The sequence below is a fragment of the Terrapene carolina genome, unplaced genomic scaffold (assembly GCF_002925995.2).
Source record: "Terrapene carolina triunguis isolate 2854851 unplaced genomic scaffold, T_m_triunguis-2.0 Scaffold89, whole genome shotgun sequence".
NCBI classification, from domain to species: domain Eukaryota; kingdom Metazoa; phylum Chordata; order Testudines; family Emydidae; genus Terrapene; species Terrapene triunguis.
The window spans coordinates 4,254,679-4,279,938 of record NW_020664440.1 but is presented as its reverse complement, the minus strand read 5'-3'; the positions used below and the strand labels follow the sequence as shown (position 1 = coordinate 4,279,938).

The 25,260-nt window shown below is 43.2% G+C and overlaps 1 protein-coding gene across 1 annotated transcript in view; it reads left to right on the top strand.

The window, feature by feature from the left end:
• Positions 1–25,260, top strand: part of PRICKLE2 (prickle planar cell polarity protein 2) — a 105,143-nt gene that overhangs the window by 29,188 nt on the left and 50,695 nt on the right. The window contains exon 2 of the mRNA XM_024192707.1: positions 21,451–21,634. Coding sequence (XP_024048475.1) covers positions 21,503–21,634 — 132 coding nt within the window. The 5' untranslated portion in view covers positions 21,451–21,502. The remainder of the gene's footprint in view (positions 1–21,450; positions 21,635–25,260) is intronic.

The window sequence follows — 25,260 nt, the reverse complement described above, 5'->3', positions numbered from 1 at the left end:
AAAGGGAAGAAGGAGAATCTGGGGAACTACAGACCTGTCAGCCTCACCTCAGTCCCCAGAAAAATCATGGAGCAGGTCCTCAAGGAATCCATTTTGAAGCACCTGGAGGAGAGGAAGGTGATTTGGAACAGTCAACATGGATTCACCAAGGGCAAGTCATGCCTGACCAACCTGATTGCCTTCTATGATGAGATAACTGGCGCTGTGGATATGGGGAAAGTGGTGGACGTAATATATCTTTACTTTAGCAAAGCTTTTGATACAGTCTCCCACAGTATTCTTGCCAGCAAGTTAAAGAAGTATGGGCTGGATGAATGGACTATAAGGTGGATAGAAAACTGGTTAAGTCATCAGGCTCAACAGGTAGTGATCAATGGCTGCATGTCTAGTTGGCAGCCGGTATCAAGTGGAGTCCCCCAGGTGTCAGTTCTGGGGCCAGTTTTGTTCAACATCTTCATTAATGATCTGGATGATGGGATGCATTGCACCCTCAGCAAGTTTGCAGATGACACTAAGCTGTGGGTAGAGGTAGATACACTGAAGGGTAGGGATAGGGTCCAGAGTGACCTTGACAAATTGGAGGATTGGGCCAAAAGAAATCTGATGAGGTTCAACAAGGACAAGTGCAGAGTCCTGCACTTAGGACGGAAGAATCTCATGCACTGCTACAGACTAGGGACTGACTGGCTAAGTGGCAGTTCAGCAGAAAAGGACCTGGGGATTACAGTGGACGAGAAGCTGGATATGAGTAAATGGTGTGCCCTTGTTGCCAAGAAGGCTAACGACATATTGGGCTGCATTAGTAGAAGCATTGCCAGCAGATTGAGGAAAGTGATTATTCCCCTCTATTTGGCACTGGTGAGGCCACATCTGGAGTATTGCGTCCAGTTTTGGGCCCCCCACTACAGAAAGGATGTGGACAAATTGGAGAGAGTCCAGCGGAGGGCAATGAAAATGATTAGGGGGCTGGAGCACATGACTTTATGAGGAGAGACTGAGGGAACTGGGGTTATTTATTCTGCAGAAGAGAAGAATGAGGGGGGATTTGATAACAGCCTTCAGTTACCTGAAGGGGGATTCCAAAGAGGATGGAGCTCGGCTATTCTCAGTGGTGGCAGATGACAGAACAAGGAGGAATGGTCTCAAGTTGCAGTGGGGGAGGTCTAGGTTGGATATTAGGAAAAACTATTTCACTAGGAGGGTGGTGAAGCACTAGAATGGGCTACCTAGGGAGGTGGTGGAATCTCCATCCTTAGAGGTTTTTAAGGTCCGGCTTGACAAAGCCCTGGCTGAGATGATTTAGTGGGTTTGGTCCTGCTTTGAGCAGGGGTTGGACCAGATGACCTTCTGAGGTCTCTTCCAACCCTAATCTTCTATGATTCTATGAAGCCCATTTTTACCTGTATGTAATGTGGTTTTAACAATATTTCCAAGGAAAATTGTTACAGTAAATAAATATAATTTGTTTCTGCTTTAAATTATCAGTCTGTAAACAAACTTCATTTTGCTCTTTGCCCAGTGGAGTTTTGTCTCATTTACTACATATTTGAATTAACGTATCCTGCATTAAAGATAAAATATGTCATTTGAGGGCCTTGGCAGGTAGACTGTTCAGGGCTCTACCAAATGCTTGTGCTATATCCACATTAACCATTCAGAATTGAGTTTACAGCCAGCCTGCCTATACATTTGTTAGTCTCTAAGGTGCCACAAGTACTCCTGTTCTTCCTACCTATACAGTGATGAAAGCAGGAACAGATAAAATGTGGCTATTTAGTGGAAGTGTGTGTCCGGGGGAGGTTGTTTTCTCTCCTACATACACTGTTGAATTGTGTAATTTGAGAAGGGGATAAAAACCTATCCAAATCCCTAGTGTATCCTTAGTAAAGCATTTGATACTGTTATTCTTTCGTAGAATTGTATGGAGAACTGTAATAAACAAAGGGTTTCAGTTCCTTGAATCTTGCTGAACTGAGCTCAGCACAGGACCCAGCAGAGGGGACAAAAGTGGCTTAAAGACAACTTTGTGTTTCTCGTCCCCCATATACATAAGTACACACCCCTCGGGAGAGCCAGGGGCCAGTTTGCAGCAGCCTCAGGGTTCTGCCTCCGTGAATGCAACTGCAGGATCAGAGCCTGATTCCTTACTAGAGCATATAACTTACTATGTAGGGCCATGTGTTTGAACCAGTCATTTAAATAAAATGATACTTTCTTTTTTAAAAATTGCTAATCCCATAAATATTTATTTCAGTAAGGTCTGGCCCAGAGGATCTCTACTGAGGTCAGTGGAGTTATGTTGATTTAGGCCAGCTGAGGATCTGGCCCTTGGTAAATTGAGTATAATGCCACATAATTAAACCAAATTTATATCACATAATAAAATCCATCATTTATGGCATTGGAAACTCATGGCTGTTCATTTGCAAAATATAGGGTTTGCTAACTTACTCACCATTGCCAATAGCAAGTGCCCCAAAATCCTGAGTCAGGCCCTGAAAAATCATGAGATTGGTCCAAAAGTAATACATTTTGGATTCTTTTTTATTTCAATTGTTTTCCTATTAGGGCCACAGTTTCAAGCTTTTGTCTTCACATATGAGGGCTAGAAACACACTTTTTCCTAGATTGAGCCTCAGATTCGGATGTAATCACATGACTCCAGGAGCTGGGCTTTAAGGAAAACACCAAATATTGCCAGTCTTGCGATGAAAGCCCAAGAGTTGACAACACTGTTTGCTCTGCATGGTTTCTCTTCTTTTAAGACCAAGTCATGTGATGGGGATGCTCTCTTTCTCTATTGACTATGTGAGTTTATTCCTCTGGTCCGGATTATGTACCTGGGATATACACAAAAGATGAAAATCTCATGACTCTCCCGGCCAGATAAGTAAAGGTCATAAAATATGCACTAAACAAAATGCCACCTTAATAATAATGTGTATTACTCAGAATATTTAGCCCTGCTGGTGCAAATCTGCTGTGTCTAAGATCAGTGGGGCATCATAGGAAATTAGTGGGGAATAAAATTAAGAGGGCATTGAAAGTTAGGAGAAAAATAAATTGTTATGAGCTATAAAATTGGTCTCTTTAATAGCCTGCTGTAATATTAGATAATGGGCTAGAACAGCTTACACGGGATGCAGTGACTCAAATTGAGATTTGGTCAGCAACAAATAAGATCATAGGTCTAGAAGGATAATTGGTATCTTCAAACCATTCAGTTTTGATCGTTGGTACCTAGACAACTGTTTGTCATATACACGTGAGCCAGATAAAAGGATTTTCTTGTCTTTTTCTAAACAGCCTGCAGGGATTATTGATTGGTAAGAACAGCCTGATTTACATGTAAATAAATTATAGACACTGGCAATGACAATTTGAACTGTCCAGATGCAATGGCTTTGACTTGCTGACATCACTGCTTCATTAGCATGCAGGAGATGAGAGCACTGCAACAGTAAAGATTCTGGCTGAGCTATCAAGCTGGCAATGATTCTCGATGGGCTGCATCTTTCCTTGTTAATGTCTTGTGCTTTGGAGAGCAAATGGAATCTACTCTTGCTGCCTCTAAGGGTCATTTCCCAAAGCCAGCGTTGGGGGGTCTGCTGAAAGCGTTTGGATGGCTGGAAGAGGATATGGTAGGGAAAAAGCAAAACGACCAAGCTGGAATTCTGAGGAAGGCAATGTAAGCTATAAAGCCCATCCAGACACAGGGCAAAAATCACACTTTTCCCGCTGATGGTTTCCACAGCACGTTTTCTTTCAAGCAACAGTATGTTTTGTGTGTGTCTCTTCTAAAAGGCTTTCGCAAAAGCCTGCTGCTCATTTCAAGAAGGCTCCTACCAGTGTATGCCACAGAGTTTTGAGAAAGAAAACAAGATGTTTTATCACACTGCAGTGCTGTCTGTGTTCTTGGTAGCAGCATATCACTGGAAAGTAAACTGTAAAAACTAACATAGCAGAACAATTTAGTGGATTCCCCCCTCCCCACCCCCGACTGGCATAATCATCGGTGAGAATAGGTAAGAAATGACCTTTTATAAGCAACTTTTATTTTGTTATGTATTTTTAGAGAGACGCTGAAGCATGTGGGGAGGGGGGCAGAGCGGCTAGGCAGCTATGCTATGTGTACATGTAGTGATGTGATAACTTTGCTGATATACTGTTATCGGTACCCGTTAGAGATTTTTTTTAAAACCTTGCTGTTCTTGCTGTTTATGAATGAAAAAGGTTAATTGTTAAATTGAAGTTTACAGCTGCAGGAAGTCAAAGAGAAATGCTTCAGCGTCATTAACATGTTTTTCATTTTAAAAACAATTATGAAAGGTTTTAAATAGAAATACATGCTGATCTCTCATTGGTAAATTCAGCTTCAGGAAGTCTGGAAGCATTGGATATTTTAAGCAAACTGTATACAGTATAGGTTTCTAGATGATGACATTACAATTAGGGTTATTTGTTTTATTATTTTACTGACATAATTCTGAAAACAGTTTTCAAATATTAATCATACTGCATCTTTGTTATACTGCCAGAACACCTTCTCTGTAGTTTGAGCTAGCCCTTAAACCAGGATGTTATATTTTCTAGTGTAATTTTCTTTTAGTAGATTCTTCTTTATATTCCTTTAAGCAGCCATATGTGACATAGACATGACCTGTGACCATGTAAAGATTTTAATCCAGTTACTCTTTGTTTTGTAGCCATGATTTCTGGGCTATACTAAAGACTGATTGAACCTTTATGAACCATTGAGGATTAACGTTGGACAGAATAATGCCAGAATAATTATTCACACCAGATGCAGTGTCATCCTTTTAGTTTTAGCTCTGTTGTCTTGTGCCTTACCCTACTCATTTTTATTCAGTGATTATTTTCACCTGCTGTGTGAGTGCTTAAATGTCTGACCTCAGTGTGTTCTATTTATAAGGGTATTGACTTGAATCTGTGGCGAAGATTTATTCAGTAAACTATCTGCAGTTAACAAGATTATATTTTGCTTTGTGTTTCAATCTTCTCCTGTAGTTTGTTTTAAACAACTTTATTGAACTTAACAAAATGAAATGGTTTAGCCTGTTTCCTTCAGACAGTATTTGCCAGTGTTAGCCAACATGCACAAAAAGCATTCTGCTGGTGACAGCATTCCCAGATGGGTCAGTAATTCTGGTAAGCCTCTATTTCTTAGTGTGACATTGCTTATAATATTTCTGAATATTTTGAGTGTTGGTCAAATTTTCTTTCTTTGGAATATTGAGTCCAGGGTATGTTAAATGGGAACCATGTTTACTGCCTGCCTGCTACACACTAAAGGCTATAAATATCCTTTTAAATCAAAAATAGCACCATGGAGACGTCATAGTGAAACAGCTTTAATTTAAAATAGAACTGACAAAGTTCATTATAAAAAATGAAATCTAGAATGTGATGGTACACAAGGGAGGGCCAATGAAATAACGGTGGAGAGGTCAGTATCATGCAAACTTACAAATAAAGGACTGCGTATGCTGGCAAGGCCACAGTTGTCTGTCTGGAGCTCAGTGAGTGCTGTGCTCAGTTAGAAATTAAAGGATAAACCCTGGTAGAATCAAACATTGGGAAGCAATCTTCTCCCTTATTTAGGCGATATAAAGACATCCTTTGAGTCTGGACCACAGCGCTGTATCTTGCTGAGCTGGAAAGCAGCCGAATGGTGTAATTAAAAATGTCAAAAGATAACCCATGGTACAGTGCAAGCTTTTCAAGGGACACTGATGTTTTAACGACTGAGAGCTCTCTTGGGTAGAGGGCTGTGGAATTAAAACGAGAATGAGCGTTTAGTAAAGGATTTCGCTGAGTCTTCATTCTGTAAGTCTGGTGCTCACAGTGCACTTGGAATGAGGTTTGTAGAGCCCGGACAATGGCGTGTTTGGAGTTGCCGTTATGCGTTTGAAAGGGTCTGTTTAGTTCATAAAAAGGTTAGGAACTGTGTTTGTGCTGCCATGTGGGAAACTTCAGTAGCGTTGCCAGTCACAAGTGGTCAAAACTCATGAGCCAGGCCCCTGAAAAATCATGAGATTGGCATAAAAATCATGAGATCTAAACACTAATAATACCAATAGTGGGTGAAATCTTGGCTCCATTGACGTCAGTGGGAGTTTTGCCATTGATTTCACCAGGACTAGGATTTCACACCATGATTTTTTGGGGAAGGGGCATGGGGGGTATTTGCCTTCTGGGTTTGAGCCTTTCAGGATCACATTTTCAAGCTTTTCTCCACAATTTGAGGGCTAAAATCTTATTTTTTTGATGAAAGATGGTTGTCACGTAATCGCCTGACTCCAGAAGCTGGGGCTTGAAGAAAACACTAAATGGTATGAGATTAGTGGTAAAATTGTGAGTTGACAACCTCCTTCCGCTATGGGTAGTTTACATAATTTTTTTTTCCATGAGAAAGGACGGGCTCCCACAAACCATGTGTCTTCTGGGAGGCTGACTGGGACTCAGGACACCTGGGTTCTAGTCTTGTCTCTATCTCTGGCCTGCTGTGTGACTTTGCATACATCAGTTTGTCTCCCCGTGTCTGAGTTTCCCTACCTGTAAATGAGACGCAGTGATACTTAATGTCCTTTGCAAATTGCTTTGAGGTCTGTGGATGAAAAGTGCTGTGTAAAAGCTGCATATTTATCATTGTTACAAGTTCCTCATCTTTATCCAGCATATACTTCATACTTATTGTCACAGTTTGACTCCTGGGTGTAAGAACAAATCAGAACATTCCTATTCTGAACTCACTCTACACTGGTGTACAGGATTACACAAGGTACGAGGTGCTGCAGAATCAGGTCTTGAGCTTTCATACATTCATGGGTTTTATTCTTGGTTCTGCTGCAGTAGCGTAGAAGAGGTTATAAATAAGGCACAAATAGTCCCAGTGCATAAAGGACTTCCCCAGACTCTGTGCTCCAACTATTCTTGGGTAGGAGGCCGTAAGTAGCAGAACATAAATTAAGGCAGCCTTGAGGCTGCTCTAATACATGCCAGGGACTGTGCAGTCCCCCAGTAAGATGTAGAACCCAGGGGAGCACAGTGGTGGTTTAAGGATAACTTTGCCCCCAGCCTTCTCTGTTCTAGTGCTCAGTTGAAGAGTAGAGCAGTGAGGGACTCCTGTCTCTTTCATCCTTTGCATGAATTGAAAGGCGTAATTCACGGTGAGAACAAGCTAACTGAAACGTCATTTCATATTGTCAGTTTCAGCCATACACACATTACCTCCTGAGCAAAAGGTCTCTTAAAATAGATTTAAAAGGGGGACAATGTATTTTTTCCCCTTTCCATAAAATAAATCACAGGTGAAGGGATTTTGCTGAATCTTTTTTTTTTTTTTTTTAATAATAATTTCTTGCTTGGTCTCAGACCAGGAGAATTTCAGCCAGAAAGGGGAATTTTTCAAAGAGTTATCAACACCTAGAAAGGAAGTTATAATTAAGCTTGGCAAAATTCAATTTTTATTTTTATAATGTTGACAACTGCTATCAATGTTTCTATTTAAACCTTTTTTTATTTTTACAGATTTAAATGTTCACAGTTGTGCAAAATTATGGGTTTTAAGCATTATTTTCTATTTGTATCAATTTAAATTTCCCCAGTTGCGGGAAATATTGAGGGGCATCAGACAGTAATTATTTAATGATGGTAGCTGATGAGATTCAAAAGTTAAAGCTTAATAACCATTAAAACACAAATTGTCAACATCACATGTCAAACTATACAAAGTAAATATCCGTAAATGCTAATAAGGTCTCAAGCAGCACTTTTCTTTCATTGCCTATCTGTAAACGGCAGTTGTTATCGATGGAAATATTTTGTCCTTGGTTTGTGTGTGTATGACGAAATTGATGTATTCCAACATTTACCAATAAAAATCTTATAGCCTAGTTATAATGAAAGACTTAACATAAGCTTAGCTATAACATAAGCTGCTGTTGCCATTATAAAAGTCACAGGGAATTAAATCCAGGGAAATGAAGGGTGTCTTACATCCCCAAACCAAGGACATTTAAAGTTTACAGTGAAAATACAGCCTGTCACTTGTTGTCATCCTGCTTTGTTTTTCCTAGGAAGAGAAGGGCAGCCCATGCAATGCAAATCCTATCTCGAGATGTGCAGCTATGCATGCTCTCTGGTAGCCACTACAATTATTCATATATTACCAGGATGCTTTTTCCTTCTGTTAGTATTTTAATATACACCTCTACCCTGATATAACGCGATCCGATATAACACGAATTCGGATATAACGCGGTAAAGCAGCGCTCCGGGGGGCGGGGCTGTGTACTCCGGCAGATCAAAGCAAGTTCGATATAATGCGGTTTCACCTATAACGCGGTAAGATTTTTTGGCTCCTGAGGACAGCGTTATATGGGGGTAGAGGTGTATATAGATGATGGTGCTCTTCATAAAACAGTAAGGCAAACGGCATCACTTTCCTGTGGTGCACTGCAGTTGCTTTGCCATTTAACTCCTGGACCTACAACATCCATCACTCCATAGTAGGAGGCACAGAGTGAATGTAGCAGCACGAAGGCAATCTCACCACCCCTGGCTCCTGACGTAGGGAATTAAGGCTTTAGCGCTCCTGCCCACAGATAATGCCCAGGTGCCAAACTGGCCCTTTGTCAGTGGCTGGTGCAAGTTAGAACTTCAGGGGCAGACCCAGGACCAGCTAAATGTAAAGGTTGCTTAGAACATCCTGGTACCCCCAGGTCCTAAGCTGCCCTGGGTGCTCTGCTGCCATAGCTGATTGTCTTAGAACCATAGAATATCACGGTTGGAAGGGACCTCAGGAGGTCACCTAGTCCAACCCCCTGCTCAAAGCAGGACCAACCCCAACTAAATCATCCCAGCCAGGGCTTTGTCAAGCTGGGCCTTAAAAACCTCTAAGGATGGAGATTCCACCACCTCCCTAGGTAACCCATTCCAGTGCTTCACCACCCTTTGTCTTTGTTGTATATTTTTGTTGTGCAGGTGCCAGATTTTTGAGCTTGCTTTTCACTATGGCAATCAGTGTGCATGCGTCATGGTGGCCACCAAAGCAAAATGAATCCCACTGTGAAGAATTACCATTTAAGGTGTCAGCCATGCAAAACTCATTAGAGGACATAGTGGTTGCAATCGTAAGGCGCCCTCTGGACTTCAGTGGGAGTCCTCACTGTGGTAAGCAACTCCTCATGCTCTAAACACAGCCAAATAGTGTCTGCAGGAGTCCATTTGTAAACAACAAGCTGCACGCTGCGTGACAATTGTACTGATTGTTACCTGGCTTCAAAATGGTTCCATGCCGTAGAGTTCACACTGTCCTCTGTCACTCTGCCTGGGCAAACCGAAAAAGCTCGTTCAACTGCCTGAAGCGGTTATTGGGTAATTCAAAAATGATCATGTCTGAATATGTGTGTTCTGAGGGGCTACAGGGCGGTTTGGCACAGGAAGGGTTTGCCCATTTTTTCCCCTAAATCAAATTCCTTGTTTCATGAACACTCAGTGCTATGAAAACCACAGCATGCTGGCTGCTTTTGCAACTCGAATTTCCTAATGCAGAGGAGTGGTAGCTTTACTTCTGCTTCCTTGTTCAGGAAGACTTACGATACCCCTTTGCAGATAAATACTCTACTTCTATACCATTTAAAACCCAATTGTACAAATGGACTATTGTACATGTTTATTAGCTCTTTCTTCTACTAAGCGATAGTGTCATACTAATGAACAACTGAAGGATGTGTGAAGTCAAAGAAATGTTTTGTCCAAAACCGATCCGTTTTGTAGCTGAAGTCTGTGGTCACTTTGGAGCTTCCCAGCAGAGGGGTGGATAAGAGTTGTGAGAGTTTGGTACAAAGTACAGTGTCAGAATGCAGTTGGAAAAGATTGGAGGGGGATCAGGAGGGATCCAACATTTCTGGTTGGCAGAACTCAGGGTCAATGCATGGTTCAAGTTGGCAGTTCTTCTTTTGATCTCTCACGTGATACTCCTAGGCCGATTCTATTGATCAGCCATTTAAAAATCCTATTTCAGTTTTTGCCCTTTACCAGTGCAGCACATATTTTGTACTAGATCACGTCAAAAGTGCATATAAAGGTGTACAGAAAGAGTTGTGCTAATTAGAGAGATCATACAATTCGCTCACATAAAATATTATTCAGGGACGCAAACTACAACTGTTTAGAGCAAAATAATCTCTCTGGGCTTTGATGTAGCTGAATTTTATAGCGGTGAAGTTGGAAGCATCCTGGATTTACACAGGTGAACCTCAAGGTGCATTAGGACAATGCAACCGTCTTTCATAGACTTGAAGTTGACTGCATGCTGGAGTTTGAACACCCAGCCTCTATGTCAATATCCAGAGGATGGTTTGCTTCCAGCCCTGTGGATTGAACTGCCAAGCTCCGTTGTGAAACCTGTTGCCATCCACAACTGCAGGGTTAATGCAGCAATATTCAAAATCCCTCTGTCTGCAGTGTCAAGAGCAACTGCAATGGTAATTCTTGGCACTGTGTTTCCACTGGGCAGACTGCCAGCTCCTTTCTTGGCATTTCTGTGTCAGTCCCTGATACCTCAGAATCTTTCGTTCCAGAAGGGTACTGAGGAGCGACTTTGTACTTTATGGTGACCGCAGTGTGGGATCTGGCCTCAAGTTGGCTATGCTAATGTCTTAAATGCCACACATTTATTTTTGTATGCTCTCCTGGTCGGTCTTATGTATGAATCTTCCTCAGTCTCTCTGCCATAGACTGTTGCAACATTAGACCTCCATATTTGACAGATCATTTCTATGCAGCCAGGCCAGGCTACAGCCAAGAAATTTCACTGGGCACAACCCAAAGGGTGGTATTTGTTTTTTTAATATTACTCAAGTTGCTTAAACAAAGACATATGGAGTGAGGTACGAACCCCAGCAAAACATCCCTTACATTGGTTTATTTAGAGTCTTCTCGGTTGCTCCTTCAATATCTGGGTGCAGTGTTACAAGCACAGGCAATAATGAAATCCATGTCAAAAAGAGACATTAGAACAGAACCAACCGCAACTCAGAAACCACAGACAGAGCTTGCAGCATGTGCCATATCCAGCACTGGTGGACCTACAAGGAGACGTGAGTTCCAAAGCCCAACCACTTTGCCCTCAGCCCTCTCTCATTTAATTCATGGGGGCTAGTAGCTGGAGCATCTGTTAGGGACTAGGATGTAGGTGGTCTGGCCTAGTGGTCAGAGCAGGAGTCAGGTCTAGTGGGTGGAAAAGGCATCCAGGGGGAGGAACGAAGCCAAGGGTCTGCGCCAGAGTCAACTGCCAGTTACCAGAGGCAGGGCTCAAGCCAAGAGTCGAAACCGGGAATCAAAACTAAGGGTCAGAGCCAAGGGTCAAGCCGGAGTCAAGGGTCAGTAGTTGGAGACCAGGGTTAGAGCCAGGACTGGTCACTGAGGATTGGAGTGAGGCATAGGGGCAGGAGGGAAAGGCAAGGATCAAGCATGGAGCAGGAGTGTGGTGGGAACAGGAGCGAAGGCAGGAGTAAGGCAGATGAAGAGCAGGAACCAGGAACAGGGTTGGGTGCAGTAGTCAGGCACAAGCAGGGTCCAACGCAGCCACAACAGGAAACCACCTTGTTGCTCAGACAAGCTTCCTGTTCCTCCTCCTGGCTTAAAGAGCGTAGTTGGACCAATTGGTGGAGCCGGGCGATCCTCCAATCAGAGCACCCATGGGTGGTGCCTGGGCTGGGGCCATAGCCCTGGTAGTAGCTTCCCAGTTCGTCTGGTTCCAGTAGCCATTGGGCGGATGCCAGCCTGTGGCAGCTGTCTGGGACCTCCCAGGCCTGGGTTCAAGACCTGGGACATCACAGCACCTTGGACGACGGCAACTACCGTAGTTTCACACAGGGAGAGAGGCAGCTTCTACAGCAGCTGGGACCAGAGCCATTTCGAGCTCTTCAGTTCAAACCAACCCCTTAAACTTCCCTTGGAAATCAGCTGGTAGCCAGTGTAATGTGCTGTCTGCTGACAGGCTCCTTAGCCAGCGGACTGCCGCAGTCTGTAATTGGCCGTGATTTCGGAATAGCGTGAAGGTGAAAGCTCGTTGTGGTAACCCAATCTCAAGGTGGCAAAGACATGGGTAACCACAGCAAGGGACACATCAGGAAAAAAAAAATCCAACCTTCCTGCCAAGGACTGTTTGCAGCGCTCTTGGCAATCGCTGCTACCGGGATCTGCAGAGATAGCTGGGGTGCTGACATAAACATGGATGTTTCTCCCAGCTGTGTTATCCACCCCAACCCAACATTTCAGACTTGTCTTAGCCACTTAGTCCTCATCTGTGTCCCAATCATCCATACTTTAGAGCAGCATGGTCTAGTAGGTAAACCATAGAAGTGGGAGTCAGGAAACAGGGTTGCTCTTTCTTGATCTGTCACTGGTGTGCTGTGTGACCTTGGGGAAGTCACGTTCCTTTGCCGTGCCTCAGTTTCCCCATCTGGAAAAGGAGAATGTGATGCTTACTCTGCTTTGTAAAATGCTTTGGCTGCAAGGCTATACAACAGCTAATTATGGTAATTTTTTAGCCTCCGTAAATTATTCCTTCTCCTGGCAGGGTCAGAAGAGATGGACGCATGCTGAGGACACCATCCCTCCTAATTCCCGATTAGCTCTCCTAATAGTTCCATATTCGTGTTCAGCAGGAGGGGTAACAGAACTGGACCCTAAGGAACCATGCCTGAGAAATGTGTGTTGGATCAGGCAGCTTTCCAGTAATCTTTCATGATACACTGACTAATGTAACATGACTCAGAGTTTCCTCACAATCAGAACATTGTCCAGTACTGCAAAAGATCATGGACTCATGCACATATCAAGCAGGCTAAAAAGCACCCCACTAATTTTGCAAAATGTAGTTGATTGGAACTCAGCCGTAATTTTTGTTCAGAAACCAGAGAATTGGTTTTAAAGGGATTACAAAACCTCCCATATTAATATGCACACAAATGTATGCAGATCCTTTATTACACAGATGGTACGACCGTCTCTTCTCCTTACAGTGTGCATCAAATATGAGCAAAGCCAGTAGCTTGTGCTACGAGTCAGGAAATCGTATTTGCTGCACGTTCTCCCGGTAACGAAGTTTCTGTCTGATACGATTTACTGAATTCAGTCCCACAAGAGACAAGGGAGGAAGGAGAAGCAATGCTAGGAATGTTGAGTGTTCCTGATCTGTCCCTTGTCCAGCCTGAGTGATGTTAACATCTCTGCCTTGACAATCAATCTTGCCTTGATTGTTGCTTCTGCTTCCATTTTAGACAAGATCAGACTCGTACATTCCACGCATACGGTGATCCAGTGCGGTAGGATTTACTGACGGCTGGAATCAAAATATAGAATGCTTATGCCCTACTGTATCCACTAGGTGTCAGCCTACTGCCCCCCACACCTCTCCCCTGCTCTGTGAAGTAGAACAGGATTCCACTTGCAGAAACCTATCAAACGTCAGGAGGTTTGTGTTCCCCTATCATGGCTAGAACAGAGGGACCCTGGCTTTTATTCCTGGCTTGGACTGATTTTGCCTTAAGCAAGTCGCATGCTTTATCATTCATGTCTCAGTTTACCAGTCTGCAGAATGGGTACTGTAATAATACTGACACACAGGATTGCTGGCAAGGGTTACATGACAAGGGTCGATCTCCATTGACCCCAGCAGCTAATCATGGCACACGTAGGAGAATCGCATATCTGTTCACAGGGGTGTCATGTAGCTTTATTGATGTATGGCTGCAGAATCGTTGCAACGTGTCATTACGATCATGCAGGAGATGGGAAAACGTGGCTAGCGGGAGCCTGCTTGCAATCATTACACAGTCACAGCTGTTCCCTAATTAATGCTGGTAAACAGCATTGCTGGTAAACAGCAGAGTACAGGAGTGAAAAAGACCTAAAGAGAATGGCACGTTCCACCGCTGGGATCTGTGATATTTCATTAAAGATGACCTGCAAAGAGAAACCTGAGTTAAGGACAGATTTCTATGCTGAATGCCTCTAGTAATCAGAGGCTGTGTTTTGGAGACAGGAAGGAATCCAATACAGAAATCAATTTGAACTAATATGGTCAAAATTAGTTTCCCCATCTCCGAAACCCTCTAGCTGCAATTTGGTTATTGGACATATCCCAGAATGCATCAGCCTGGCCGGTAGGATCATCTGGCCCATAAATCTGGGCTTACCTCAGTCTTTGCTTTGCAGCTCACCGTTAATGAAATATCAAAGATACCAGATCTGGAAATACTTCCCTTTTAGACTTTTTTCACTCCCAGACTCAGTTGCCCACCATCTTTGTAATAACGCTGAAGAAATGAAAGAAGCTACCATTGGAGCTCGTAGTGGTTCAGTGACTATGCAGTAGGCTACCAGACATGACAAAACTGGTGGATGATGCCTTGAAAATAACTTTGGCCAGAAAATTAAGGTTTTAAACCAGGACAGGGCAGAATAAAAGGTTTTCAGCCCAGCAGGAGTTACTAGGGTTGCTGCAATGACAGGCCGGGAAGGGGTATAAAATCCCGTTGCCCTAAGCTGCGCAGTCCAGAAGTTGGCACAACCAGGTGATTCATTTTCACCACCAGGTTTCTCTGGGGAAGCTAGACATTTGCACCATCCAGGGAGAAGTCACGTTGGCGGACTCTAGTGCTCGAGTTATGAGAGGTTTTGTAAAGTAGCCTCTCTTTCTCTTCTCCACATCCCACCTTAAAGCTCACCCCCTTCATGAAGCTCTTCTCTGCCCCTCTGTCGTTTGAGTTGCAGGTTCATCCAATTAAAAGTCATTGCAGGTTCTTGGAAGCAAAGATCCTGTCTCACCTTATGTTGTATGAAGCACCAGGCCTGTTTACAATCCTCTTAATAACTCCCTAGTACTGATAAACACCTTCCCCCTATATTAGCTTTCTGCTGCTTCTATTGGAACACTGCCCCCAAAGATGCCAGTGGACATGGAGGCCAAATGCTGTACAAACATATAACGAAAGACAACCCCTACCGCAAAGATCAGTGAAGCCATTGAGAAACAGATGCGCCCGAAACTGTAAACCTGGCTGCAACCCTGAGCTTGGATCCAGATCTCAAACTCTGTCGTTTGGGCCCATCGTTGCTACGAATTCTTCTCTTCTTGTTCTCATCTGCTCACTGTTACCGTAATTTTCATGGGGCAGCCGAGCTGTACAACAATGTGGTGGGGTTAGTGTGGCTTCTCAAGAGAGCTTGCACGGGGCCCTTGTTCTCCACAGGCCAGTCTGAGCTATTCTTGCAGTGCGGTAACTGTATGAATGCTGATTATTTTGCTGAGAGGCAAGTAGGTCCCCTTTCATTTGAAGCCCATGGCCAGATTGTATTCAGCTATTCCACTGCGGCCAGCGGGGAGTGTGTTGATGTAACTGAGAACAGAGTTTAGTCCCTTCTCTGCAGAGTGCAGCAGCAGTTATACCAGGAAAACAACAGAAAGACAGATGTTGAAAATAAAATGCATCCATCCTGTAACTTCGTCAAATGAATTGTTGACCCCGGGTAGAACAAATTTTTCGATGTGTTTAGGGAGGTTACATCTTGGTACCATGTGAAGTCAATTCAACGAGGGCTTCTTTCCAACAAAAGATGAAACCAGGAAATGTTATTTTCTCCCTATTTACCTCCCTCCTTCCTGGGCCTGCTGCAGGGCAAACAAGTGTGTAGCTCCTTATAGAATAGAAATACCAAGGTAGTTCTGTGTCTCAAGCTTCAGTAGCCGAGCAGCCGGCATCCTGCTTCCTCCTTTCTTTATTTCCCCTTTCACAAGCTATTAATATTTTTCACACCCAGTGATTTTCCCCAGTCTCCTGCATCAGTTGGTCCCGCACCCATTCGTGTATTTGCAGCACTGCCAACGCCCATGATTTTATTGGAAGTCTTATGATATGTGGTGTTTTTCTTAAAGCCCCACTTCCTGGAGACAGGTGTGTCCATGAGGATCTCAGCTGTCATTTGAAGAAAAAAAGTTCTAGTCCTCCTGGTTTTGCAGAAAAACATGAAAAGGTGAAACTGAAAGGCTCAAAAAAAAAAAAAAAACCCCAACAGAAAGTAAATAAAAAGAACCCAAAATTATTTTTTTTTAAAAAACTCTTATGATTTCTAAGCCAGTCTCGTGATTTTCGGGGGCCTGACTTGTGATTTCTGAATGCTTGAGGTTGGCCATGTTGATCTTGTCTCCCAAAGGCATCTCTGAAATTTAAAAGCATGTTAAAATAGCTACTTATGAGTTTCTGACATCATATTAATTACCAGAGGGCAAGCAGTTCCCTAATACAACTTGGCAACCCCCCACTGCCATCAGTGGGGATTGTATATGTGTATCCTAGGGCAGAATTAGATCCCTACTATTAAAAGGCTGACGCCAAAAAGGCTTGCTTTGGAATGAAGATGAGATTTCTAGAAAGATACTGAGTGATTGGCTTAATTTTCTTCTCCTTAGCAAATGCACACACTGTTTTCTCAGACAGCCTTGGGTTCCTCTGCATATGTGGAAAAGTTACGCTCTGCCCAGAACTTTAAAGATAAGTCTTTCTCGATCAAAACATCACTATTGTTAAGTCAGTGCTGCTGGCTGGACAAAATGAAGTTAATGGGTTTACCCCGTAGTGAAATATGTGGCTATACCTGCTTTGTGTTACTCTTTATAAGGTAATGTATTTGGCATGCTAGCTATGAACCTTGAGCTTGTCCAGACTCTCATATTCTTACCTCATATGTACAACTGGCTAAACACCATCTTTGCAACGGTCAATGAGTGTTCCAGTTGCTTGGGTTTGCCAGGACATGGTGTTAGTGATACTGTATACAGAGGTGAGCATTCACGGGGCCTGATTCTGATCAAATGAGAACTAATTCCATTGATGTCACTGGAATTACACCAGTGTGAAACCAGCGTCAGAATTGGGTCCCCTTTGCCTTTCAAATAGAATACTGGCACTGTCTTCTCATTTTCATCATCTCTCTGCATAATTATAGGTGTATCTGCTTATTGCACCAATCATTGTTCTGCCTTTGCCTCATCAGTTTCATCTCACAGAGGTGAAGTTTGAAATCTACACGTTTCAGATTTGCACTAAGGGAGATTATTTTTAATTGAATTGGGCTAGAAGCTCATAAAACAAAGATAAATATGTCTAGCCATATAGAGAACAAATGGGAACTATATTTTAGTAAAGGAAAGTACCCACAGGGTATTGCGTATAGCCTTCATGAAACATCAGATCCCAACATTCATAAAATAAGGTTTTCAGAAATATTATTTTCTCAGCTTTCAATTAGCACAGTAAATTGTAACGGGTTCAGCTATACCAGACCCAAGGGCATTCTATACAAAACGATAGGGCTGCAGCCCAGCCTGACTGATCATTGTATACTGGTTGACAAGATGGTAGTGAGTCAGAGATTGGAAAGTGGGGTTGGCTAGGATGGTGTAATGAGAGGAAAGGTAGAAAATTCAACTCCCTGATGGCAAGATCTTGACATCTGTAAAATCTTCCCAGAGAAGTGACAGAAGTCCCATCCTCTGAGACATTCAACACTGAAATGGGCACTTGGAAAGCTCAGTGTCCAGAACAATTCCACACGGCTGGGGAGATGAACTAGACAAGCTATTTCATCTTTGCCTCTCCAGCTCCTCTGATTATGAGAACCATTCTTTATACAGGCAGACGTTTTCCTGCTAGGAGATTGCGCGGACCCACAGTCATTGGGACACAAAACATCCTTCCTTCATAGATTATTTTTAATACACAGACTACAGTGTGAAATGAACAGCGTCCCTAAGGGAAGGGACACATTCATCTAGTGTAGCTGCACCAAGGATAAACTGAGTCCTCTCCGTAAGAGTGAAGGTCTGCAGCCGGGATCCCTTACTTGGTGAAAGTGTACCTGTATGGTAGCAGCAGGGACCATCCTTGTGTTCTGCATTTGTACAGCGCTTAGCACAATAGGGTGCGGATCCAGGACGTGGCCTTCTGAGTGCTATAGTAATACAAATATCAGAATAATCAGTAACTGAAATGTGTAGGAAGCAAGGCTATGTATGAACAAGCTTCCTGGATTTTTTCCTCACCAGGTGAGTTGTATATAGACCCAAGTCGAGTAAAGTAAGGATTCTGACTGACCATTCATCTTTTTTGCTGCCGCTTTTTATTGTTAGACACTTTTTCATTTAAAAAATCATCATAAATGCCTAGTTTACCTCATTTAATAATAACTGAAAACTTTAGTCACATTCTTGGCAGTTAAGTACCATTAAATATTGTGGCTCTATCGCTGGACGGGGGTGCATAGATTTTTTTTTTTTTTTTTTTTTAATGTTACAATGTTTGTACTTTCAAAAATCTTGCTGTCCGGACAATGTCACAATTACGCAATCCTGTACCTGGTATAAAAGGCGGTCCGGTCTATGATAGTGTTCTGGTTTCAATGTGAGCTACTCCAGTTCCTCCAGAATGGATGTGATTAGAAGCCCACAATGAAACTAACAGCCAGAAGTATAACAGTCTAAACATTCACACTGGGGCCTGCTCCGACTCCCACTGAAGTGTATGGGATCATTGCTGTTGATTTCAGTGGGAGTAGGATCAGGCCCCTGGTGAGAGGTGCCCATGACACGTAAACTGGAAGAAAATAGAACATTAAAAGTAGCATCGGAGCCTACTACTAGTAATAACCAATTGGCTGAACAGTGACAATGTTTGTGACATGAGCAGTATGGGGAGAGATTGTAAAACCCATTTCCATTGTTCTTACGTTCCTGCTACTTTAATATCTGCTGATTATATCTTTCCTTTTAACTGCTCTTCTGTTGAGAGAGACAGCCAGGAATTAGGATAATTAGGAAACACTTTTTCACTAGGAGGGTGGTGAAGCACTGGAATGGGTTACCTAGGGAGGTGGTGGAATCTCCTTCCTTAGAGGTTTTTAAGGTCAGGCTTGACAAAGCCCTGGCTGGGGTGATTTAGTTGGGGATTGGTCCTGCTTTGAGCAGGGGGTTGGACTAGACGACCTCCTGAGGTCCCTTCCAACCCTGAGATTCTATGATTCTATGAATTCAGTCAATGAGAAATCTGCTGTATGCTCTGGTTCTCTTCTCTGCATTCACCGTTGTCTTCATTTTGCCCCCTGATATTGGAGTTTATTTTGTTAGTTCCCCACAATGAAAATATCATGTTGCTGGCTGGCTGGAAGAATGTGATTGCTATACTGAGAATGACATTTCGTCAACAGAACTAAACCCTCTAGAACAGTGGTTCTCAAAGCCAGTCCGCCGCTTGTTCAGGGAAAGCCCCTGGCGGGCCGAGCCAGTTTGTTTACCTGCTGCATCCGCAGGTTCAGCCGATCGCGGTTCCCGCTGGCCGCAGTTCGTCACTCCAGGCCAATGGGGGCTGCGGGAAGCGGCGCGGGCCGAGGGATGTGCTGGCCGCCCTTCCCGCAGCCCCCATTGGCCTGGAGCGGCGAACCGCAGTCAGTGGGAGCCGTGATCGGCCGAATATGTGGACGCAGCAGGTAAACAAACCGGCCCGGCCCAGCAGGGGCTTTCCCTGAACAAGCAGCGGACCAGCTTTGAGAACCACTGCTCTAGAATACATGTCAAATTCTGAAATGCTAAGTATTAGCCGCTAACAACATTATTTATTCCTACCATATTGTCGCATATTGAGCTGCTTCTAATCATATCATAAAATGAGATGGAAACAGTTGTGAAACCAGCTGCTCTGCTTTTCCACAGTAGCTGATTAATTAAAGTATTCACATGAAATTGTGCCTGGATTCTTTTTTAAGGTAACAGCCACAGGCTGTACTGAGCCCCTTTGATGGACTGGATGCAAGCCAGATGCGCTCTGTGCATTGGGTCGGTGTATATTTTAGATCTGATGAAAAATAGGAAATGGGAAAATCTGGCAGATCTCCCTGGCTTGTCTTAACGGAGCCTCTTGACTTTTGTGAGGGTGCATGTTTTGTGTTGTGGAAGGGCTCTGTGGAAATCTAGACAAAAACTGGATCAGAGTGCTAAGAATATTAGCTCTCTTGGAAGCCATGGCTAAAATGAAATAAAGAAGTTTGGGAGAAAAAGGCCACAGGGTCTACCTGTTCCTGCTTTCAGGTTTTCCTTGGCTGTAAATTATAGCAAAAGAAACCGGCAAACTGTAAACCCATTCCCGCCCTTGTTTTCTGTATTGCTTCATCGTTTTCTGAGTAACAGGTAGCAGGCTTGAATCTGCCCTTGCTGCAGTAGCGTAAATCATAGCTGAAGTTAATAGTGCAAGTGAGCACAGAGTCTTACACGTTAAACGTAAAGCACACACTGATAGGCCATGTTACAGGGAAGCATTTTATCTTCCCATACCGCCGATAACAGCCCAATTTATCCGAACTCCACTCCCTCTTCTCTGTCCCCCAGTGTGAATCATACCCAGCAACCTCCCTGGTTACACCGTCTCCCATCACTCCATTCACTGAATGTACTTAACGTCCTTGAAGCAGTTCAGGTAAATGGAGTTGTACTATACATCTTCTTGGCCTTTCCCCAGTGCGTCCTCCTGCTCCCGTTCAAGACAATGGAAAATCTCTCCTTGACTTTAATAATGCAAGATCAGGCTTAATGAGCTAAAAAAAAGGTGATGCGTGCGATGAATTAACCTAGTGCATTTCTGAATGGCAACTTGTAGGTTGTTCCGTTACTAGTTATTTGTATTGCAGTAGCACCAGGAGGTCTCAGTCAGAGATTGGAGCCCCATTGTGGTAGGTGCTGTACAAACGCATATAGCAGATGATTCTTGCCCTAAAGACCTTACAATCTAAGTAACTGAAAGAGAGACTATTGCCGTGGGATTGTGTTTCATAGCGTCCTTTAATTTAACATGCTTAGATTATAATACCTTTTTATGCCATTTTAAAGCAAATTTATGCGATTAGAACGGCAAAGGAACTTTTCATTCACATCTTTCCATTTCAACTGACATTTTACATATTTAATAGTACAGGCCAGGTCCTCGGCTAGTGTCAGTCTGAAGTCACTGCAGGGCTGCCAGTTTAAACTAGCTGAGAATCTGCTCCACACCTATTTATTAGCCCTGTGGAAGTTTATTTCTCAGCATAAAGGAGGAAACAATTCTGTCTCCGACTACCTTCAATAATCTGATACAGTCCTTGACTCTCCGAGGTTGTTTTAGCAAGTCTGGACTTTTTTTCCCCCGGAAAGACATAAATACTGAATTAGAAAACTGCTCTGGATGAATTGGGTTATTGCCAGGGGCATGCTGCCAATGAGTGTGTGTTTATAGTTTGGGATCTGAGCTCTGCTGATTGGCAGCGATCACTCAGATTGTTTCTTTTTCAAAATGAAACTCACAGTTGGATCTGTTTCTTCGCAATTTGCAGGAAGATTTGCCTTCACTGTAAGTGCCCGCAAGAAGAGCACTTTGTAACAGTAATGCCTCTGGAGATGGAGAAGACGGTGACCAAGCTCATGTTTGACTTTCAGAGGAATTCCACTTCTGATGATGACTCAGGCTGTGCCTTGGAAGAGTATGCATGGGTGCCTCCAGGGCTGAAACCAGAACAGGTAAAACCTTTGGTTTAAGATGTACTTTAAAACTCTCCTGTAGAAACAGCCTGATTTTCAGGGGTGTTGAGTAGGAGGAGATATTCGCTTGCAGTATGTTCATCAGCCACTAGATGTCTCTGTGTGCTGTAGTGTAACAGATACAGTGTGGCCTAGGTAAACAAGTGAGACAAAGCTGGGACTTGTGCTGTGTGGAACCTGCCCTTTTTTTTTTCTTTTTTCTTTTTTTTTGGTCACTAGCTGTTTTCTCTAATGCCTCCTCTTTAAGAAAAACTGAGTCTGTATATCATGACACATAAGGAACCAAAGTAATTGTGTGACTTCCTGCACTAAGACCAAAGGAACATGCGAGTACCCAGCACTTCTAAAGATCTGGACAAATGCTCATACTTTCCCCGTATGGGTTTGGTTTCTCAGGCATACTATCTATAACTCACTGGATAAAGTCACTCAAATGACTAAAATGGAGGTTGCGTATTTCTAGATAGGAAATTAATAGGATGGATTTATCCCAGTATGTTGTCAGTGTAAAATGTTCATTTATTTCGATTACTTGCAGTTTACTTGATTTGTTTAGCCTTTATGCTGAGCTTTTACATTTTAGACTTAAAGCTTAATTTCCAGAGGAGATTGTGAAATGAGGTTAGCCTTGATAATTGCTATGGTGATCGGTTTGAACTCATGCAAGGAGGCTGAAATAGGGTATATTCTTAGTCTTATATTAGCTGTCTTTAAATATTCTGTTTTCCCTAGCTTTATTCCGAAAGTCTTTGGCATTTCCTGAAATATTTTGGCACCACCCACAGGCTGTAAATATGATCTGTCGGACTGGAGAAAATCCAGTTGCATTTTTCTTTCTTGTCTCTGCGAGCATTACAGCAATGCCCAATCCCTGCTTTAAACTCCTTGGCACCTTACATTTCATCTATTGCCATCTAGCTGGGCTAGTTCAGATGCAGCATTGTTTTCTTTCAGCTTTCACAAGTGAGAGATTTCCTTTGTGCCTTCCCAGAGACTCGGAGGACACACATTTAGAGTCAAAAGAACCCAAATTCCAATATAATGGTGGCACATACTCCAAAAGAACATTGAGGTCAGCCCCTTGCGTGGATGCTTGTTTTATTTCCAAGATGCTTTGACTGCAGACACATCCTGAGAAATAATGCATGTGCATGGAGCATTGGTTTAGGATCTTTTAAAGCAAGTAATCTAAAAATGCTGCCGGGGATGTTGAAAGTCTGACTTACCGCCCAGGTTAATCCATTTTAGTCTATTAGCTTCCAGCTTGTGCCTCTCTCTGAGGTCACTTTGCTCCTTGACATGAATATTAACTTTCTAGTTATGGTTCTCGGTCCACCTTATTTGATCTTCAGACTAACAAATGTGCAACTCTAGGTCTGGCTGTAATCACCATGGAGATGACATAGACAGAATACGTACTGTGAACGAACAAAGTCTAGTGCTGTGAACCTAACTCGCTGTTGCTAAGATGGATGCTTTAAGACTTTCTGCTGATCTTAGCCAGGAGCCATTTTGGGACCCATCCTATTTTTGATGAGCCTCTAAGGGCACAGCGTCATGGTCTGACTCTGGGGGGAGGGATAGCTCAGTGGTTTGAGCATTGGCCTGCTAAACCCAGGGTTGCAAGTTCAATCCTTGAGGGGGCCATTTAGGGATCTGGGGCAAAAATCTGTCTGGGGATTGGTCCTGCTCTGAGCAGGGGGTTGGACTAGATGATCTCCTGAGGTCCCTTCCAACCCTGATATTCTATGACTCATCTATACTGTGGAAAAACTAGGCCAATACTAGACTTTGCAGGCTCTCTAGGAAAAGCAACAAGTGGGACCCTGGCGTGCTGCCATATTTAAGTCCACACACACGATACCGGTTCCTTCCCCCATCCTGCAGCCTCCTGTCTACTAGGCCCTGACTCCTACTTCTGGCCCCAGTCCATTCGTGAAGTTCCAAACCGTTGGGTGATTTCCCCCTAAATGGATCAGGAGGTGGAGTGAAGCACAATTACCAAGAGGCAGAACTGGGGTTGCTCAATGAGGGGATTCAGTCTCTGCAGCAACTCGCTGGTACTGGAGTCATACATAATTGCAGCCAGGCACATGGCTTCCTGGCTGATAAATCAGGTGTGTGTACATGATGTGGAGTCCTTGGAAGCACTATGTCTTATGCAACTGCATAGGCCTAAGGCAGCCATTAAACTAGCTATTGGGCCACGTTCTGATCTGGTCTGGATTCGCTTCTGTGCATCTGGAGTAAATCTACTGAAATATGGATTTGCAGACCGTGAACGTTTCCATGTTTTTTGTTACGTTTCTATAGCATTTCTCTGATGTGCTGGTGGAGGGAGTTTTTCTTCAGTTTTCAACTCTACTAAAATCTCTTTAAAAAAAAAAAAGGTCTGAGTAGATTAGGAAATAATCCCGTGGAAGACTAGTGCTTTCTTGATACGTTTGGAGCACAGAGCTTCCATCTCAGTAAGACACAATCATTTACTAAGAGTCTTTGAAGGCTATCAGAGAAGGAGATGGCCAACATCCATCATTCATGACCAATTAGTCTTAAACTGCTGCTTCTGTCCAAGATTGCCAGCGATTTAATGTTTCCTTTTTCTGTTTAGTTCCCCCAGTAGATCTAAGGTCTACAAGAAAAGAAGCGTTTCCATTTTCCTTTGGCATCAGTAGATGAAATTATGAATGAATATGAGGTCACATCCTCATGTATGGCCAATCCAGAAATCCCTTGTCCACAAATACAGTAGCGGGTTTTGACAGCTTCGATATATCATTACAGAATTCTGATGGTCCAAAAAGTCTGTACCTAGATGTTTGTTAAGTATATCTTAAGGAGAGTCGGTGCAGTCAGACGAAGAGTGGGTTGGGTTCTTGCCCACTTGTTCAAATATGGTCAATTAGAAAATGATGCGTGCTGACCGTGTAAGAATCAGGTTGGTAACTTGACGCACATTATTTAACAGTAATAGACATTTGGAGTCAAGGATTTTATAAATAATGATATAAGAATTGTGTTGATCAGCTGGGTTAAAACCATATTAGCTAAACGATGGTGTTCAATGCATGGGACTACAAAGTCTTGTACAAAATGGCTATCATTTGACCTCAGCTGTGGGAAAAGATTGATCTCAGAAGACAGAAAAGCTCTTAAGTCCCAATTTCAAAAGACTGGAACATTGGCATGAAAGAAATCGCATCATGGACCTGATCCAAAGCCCATTTGATTTCAATGGATCAAGGCCTCTGTGAGCATCTGATTTATAAGATTATCTGAAAATGTCTTTTTTCTTGGAAAGGAATTTATCTCTTAGGTGAAGGAAAACACAGAGATGCCTGTGAGGGGTATGTGGGATGGCTAGGGACGGACCATTCTAGGGAAGGCCTACCAGTCCAAGACCGGTTTTGTGCAGTATTTGTTGTTCCTCCATAGTTCATTACTCTTATATGTGTTTTGCATCTCAGTATTAAAAAACCAATAGAGACAAGTAAATTGGAATCACAGACCAGCACTCTCTGCTGACTCAGGAAACCTGGGAGACAGTGTCAGGAGCCAAAGTCTTGGCTGGAGCTGGTGCCCTGCTAGCTAAATCTTCACATGGC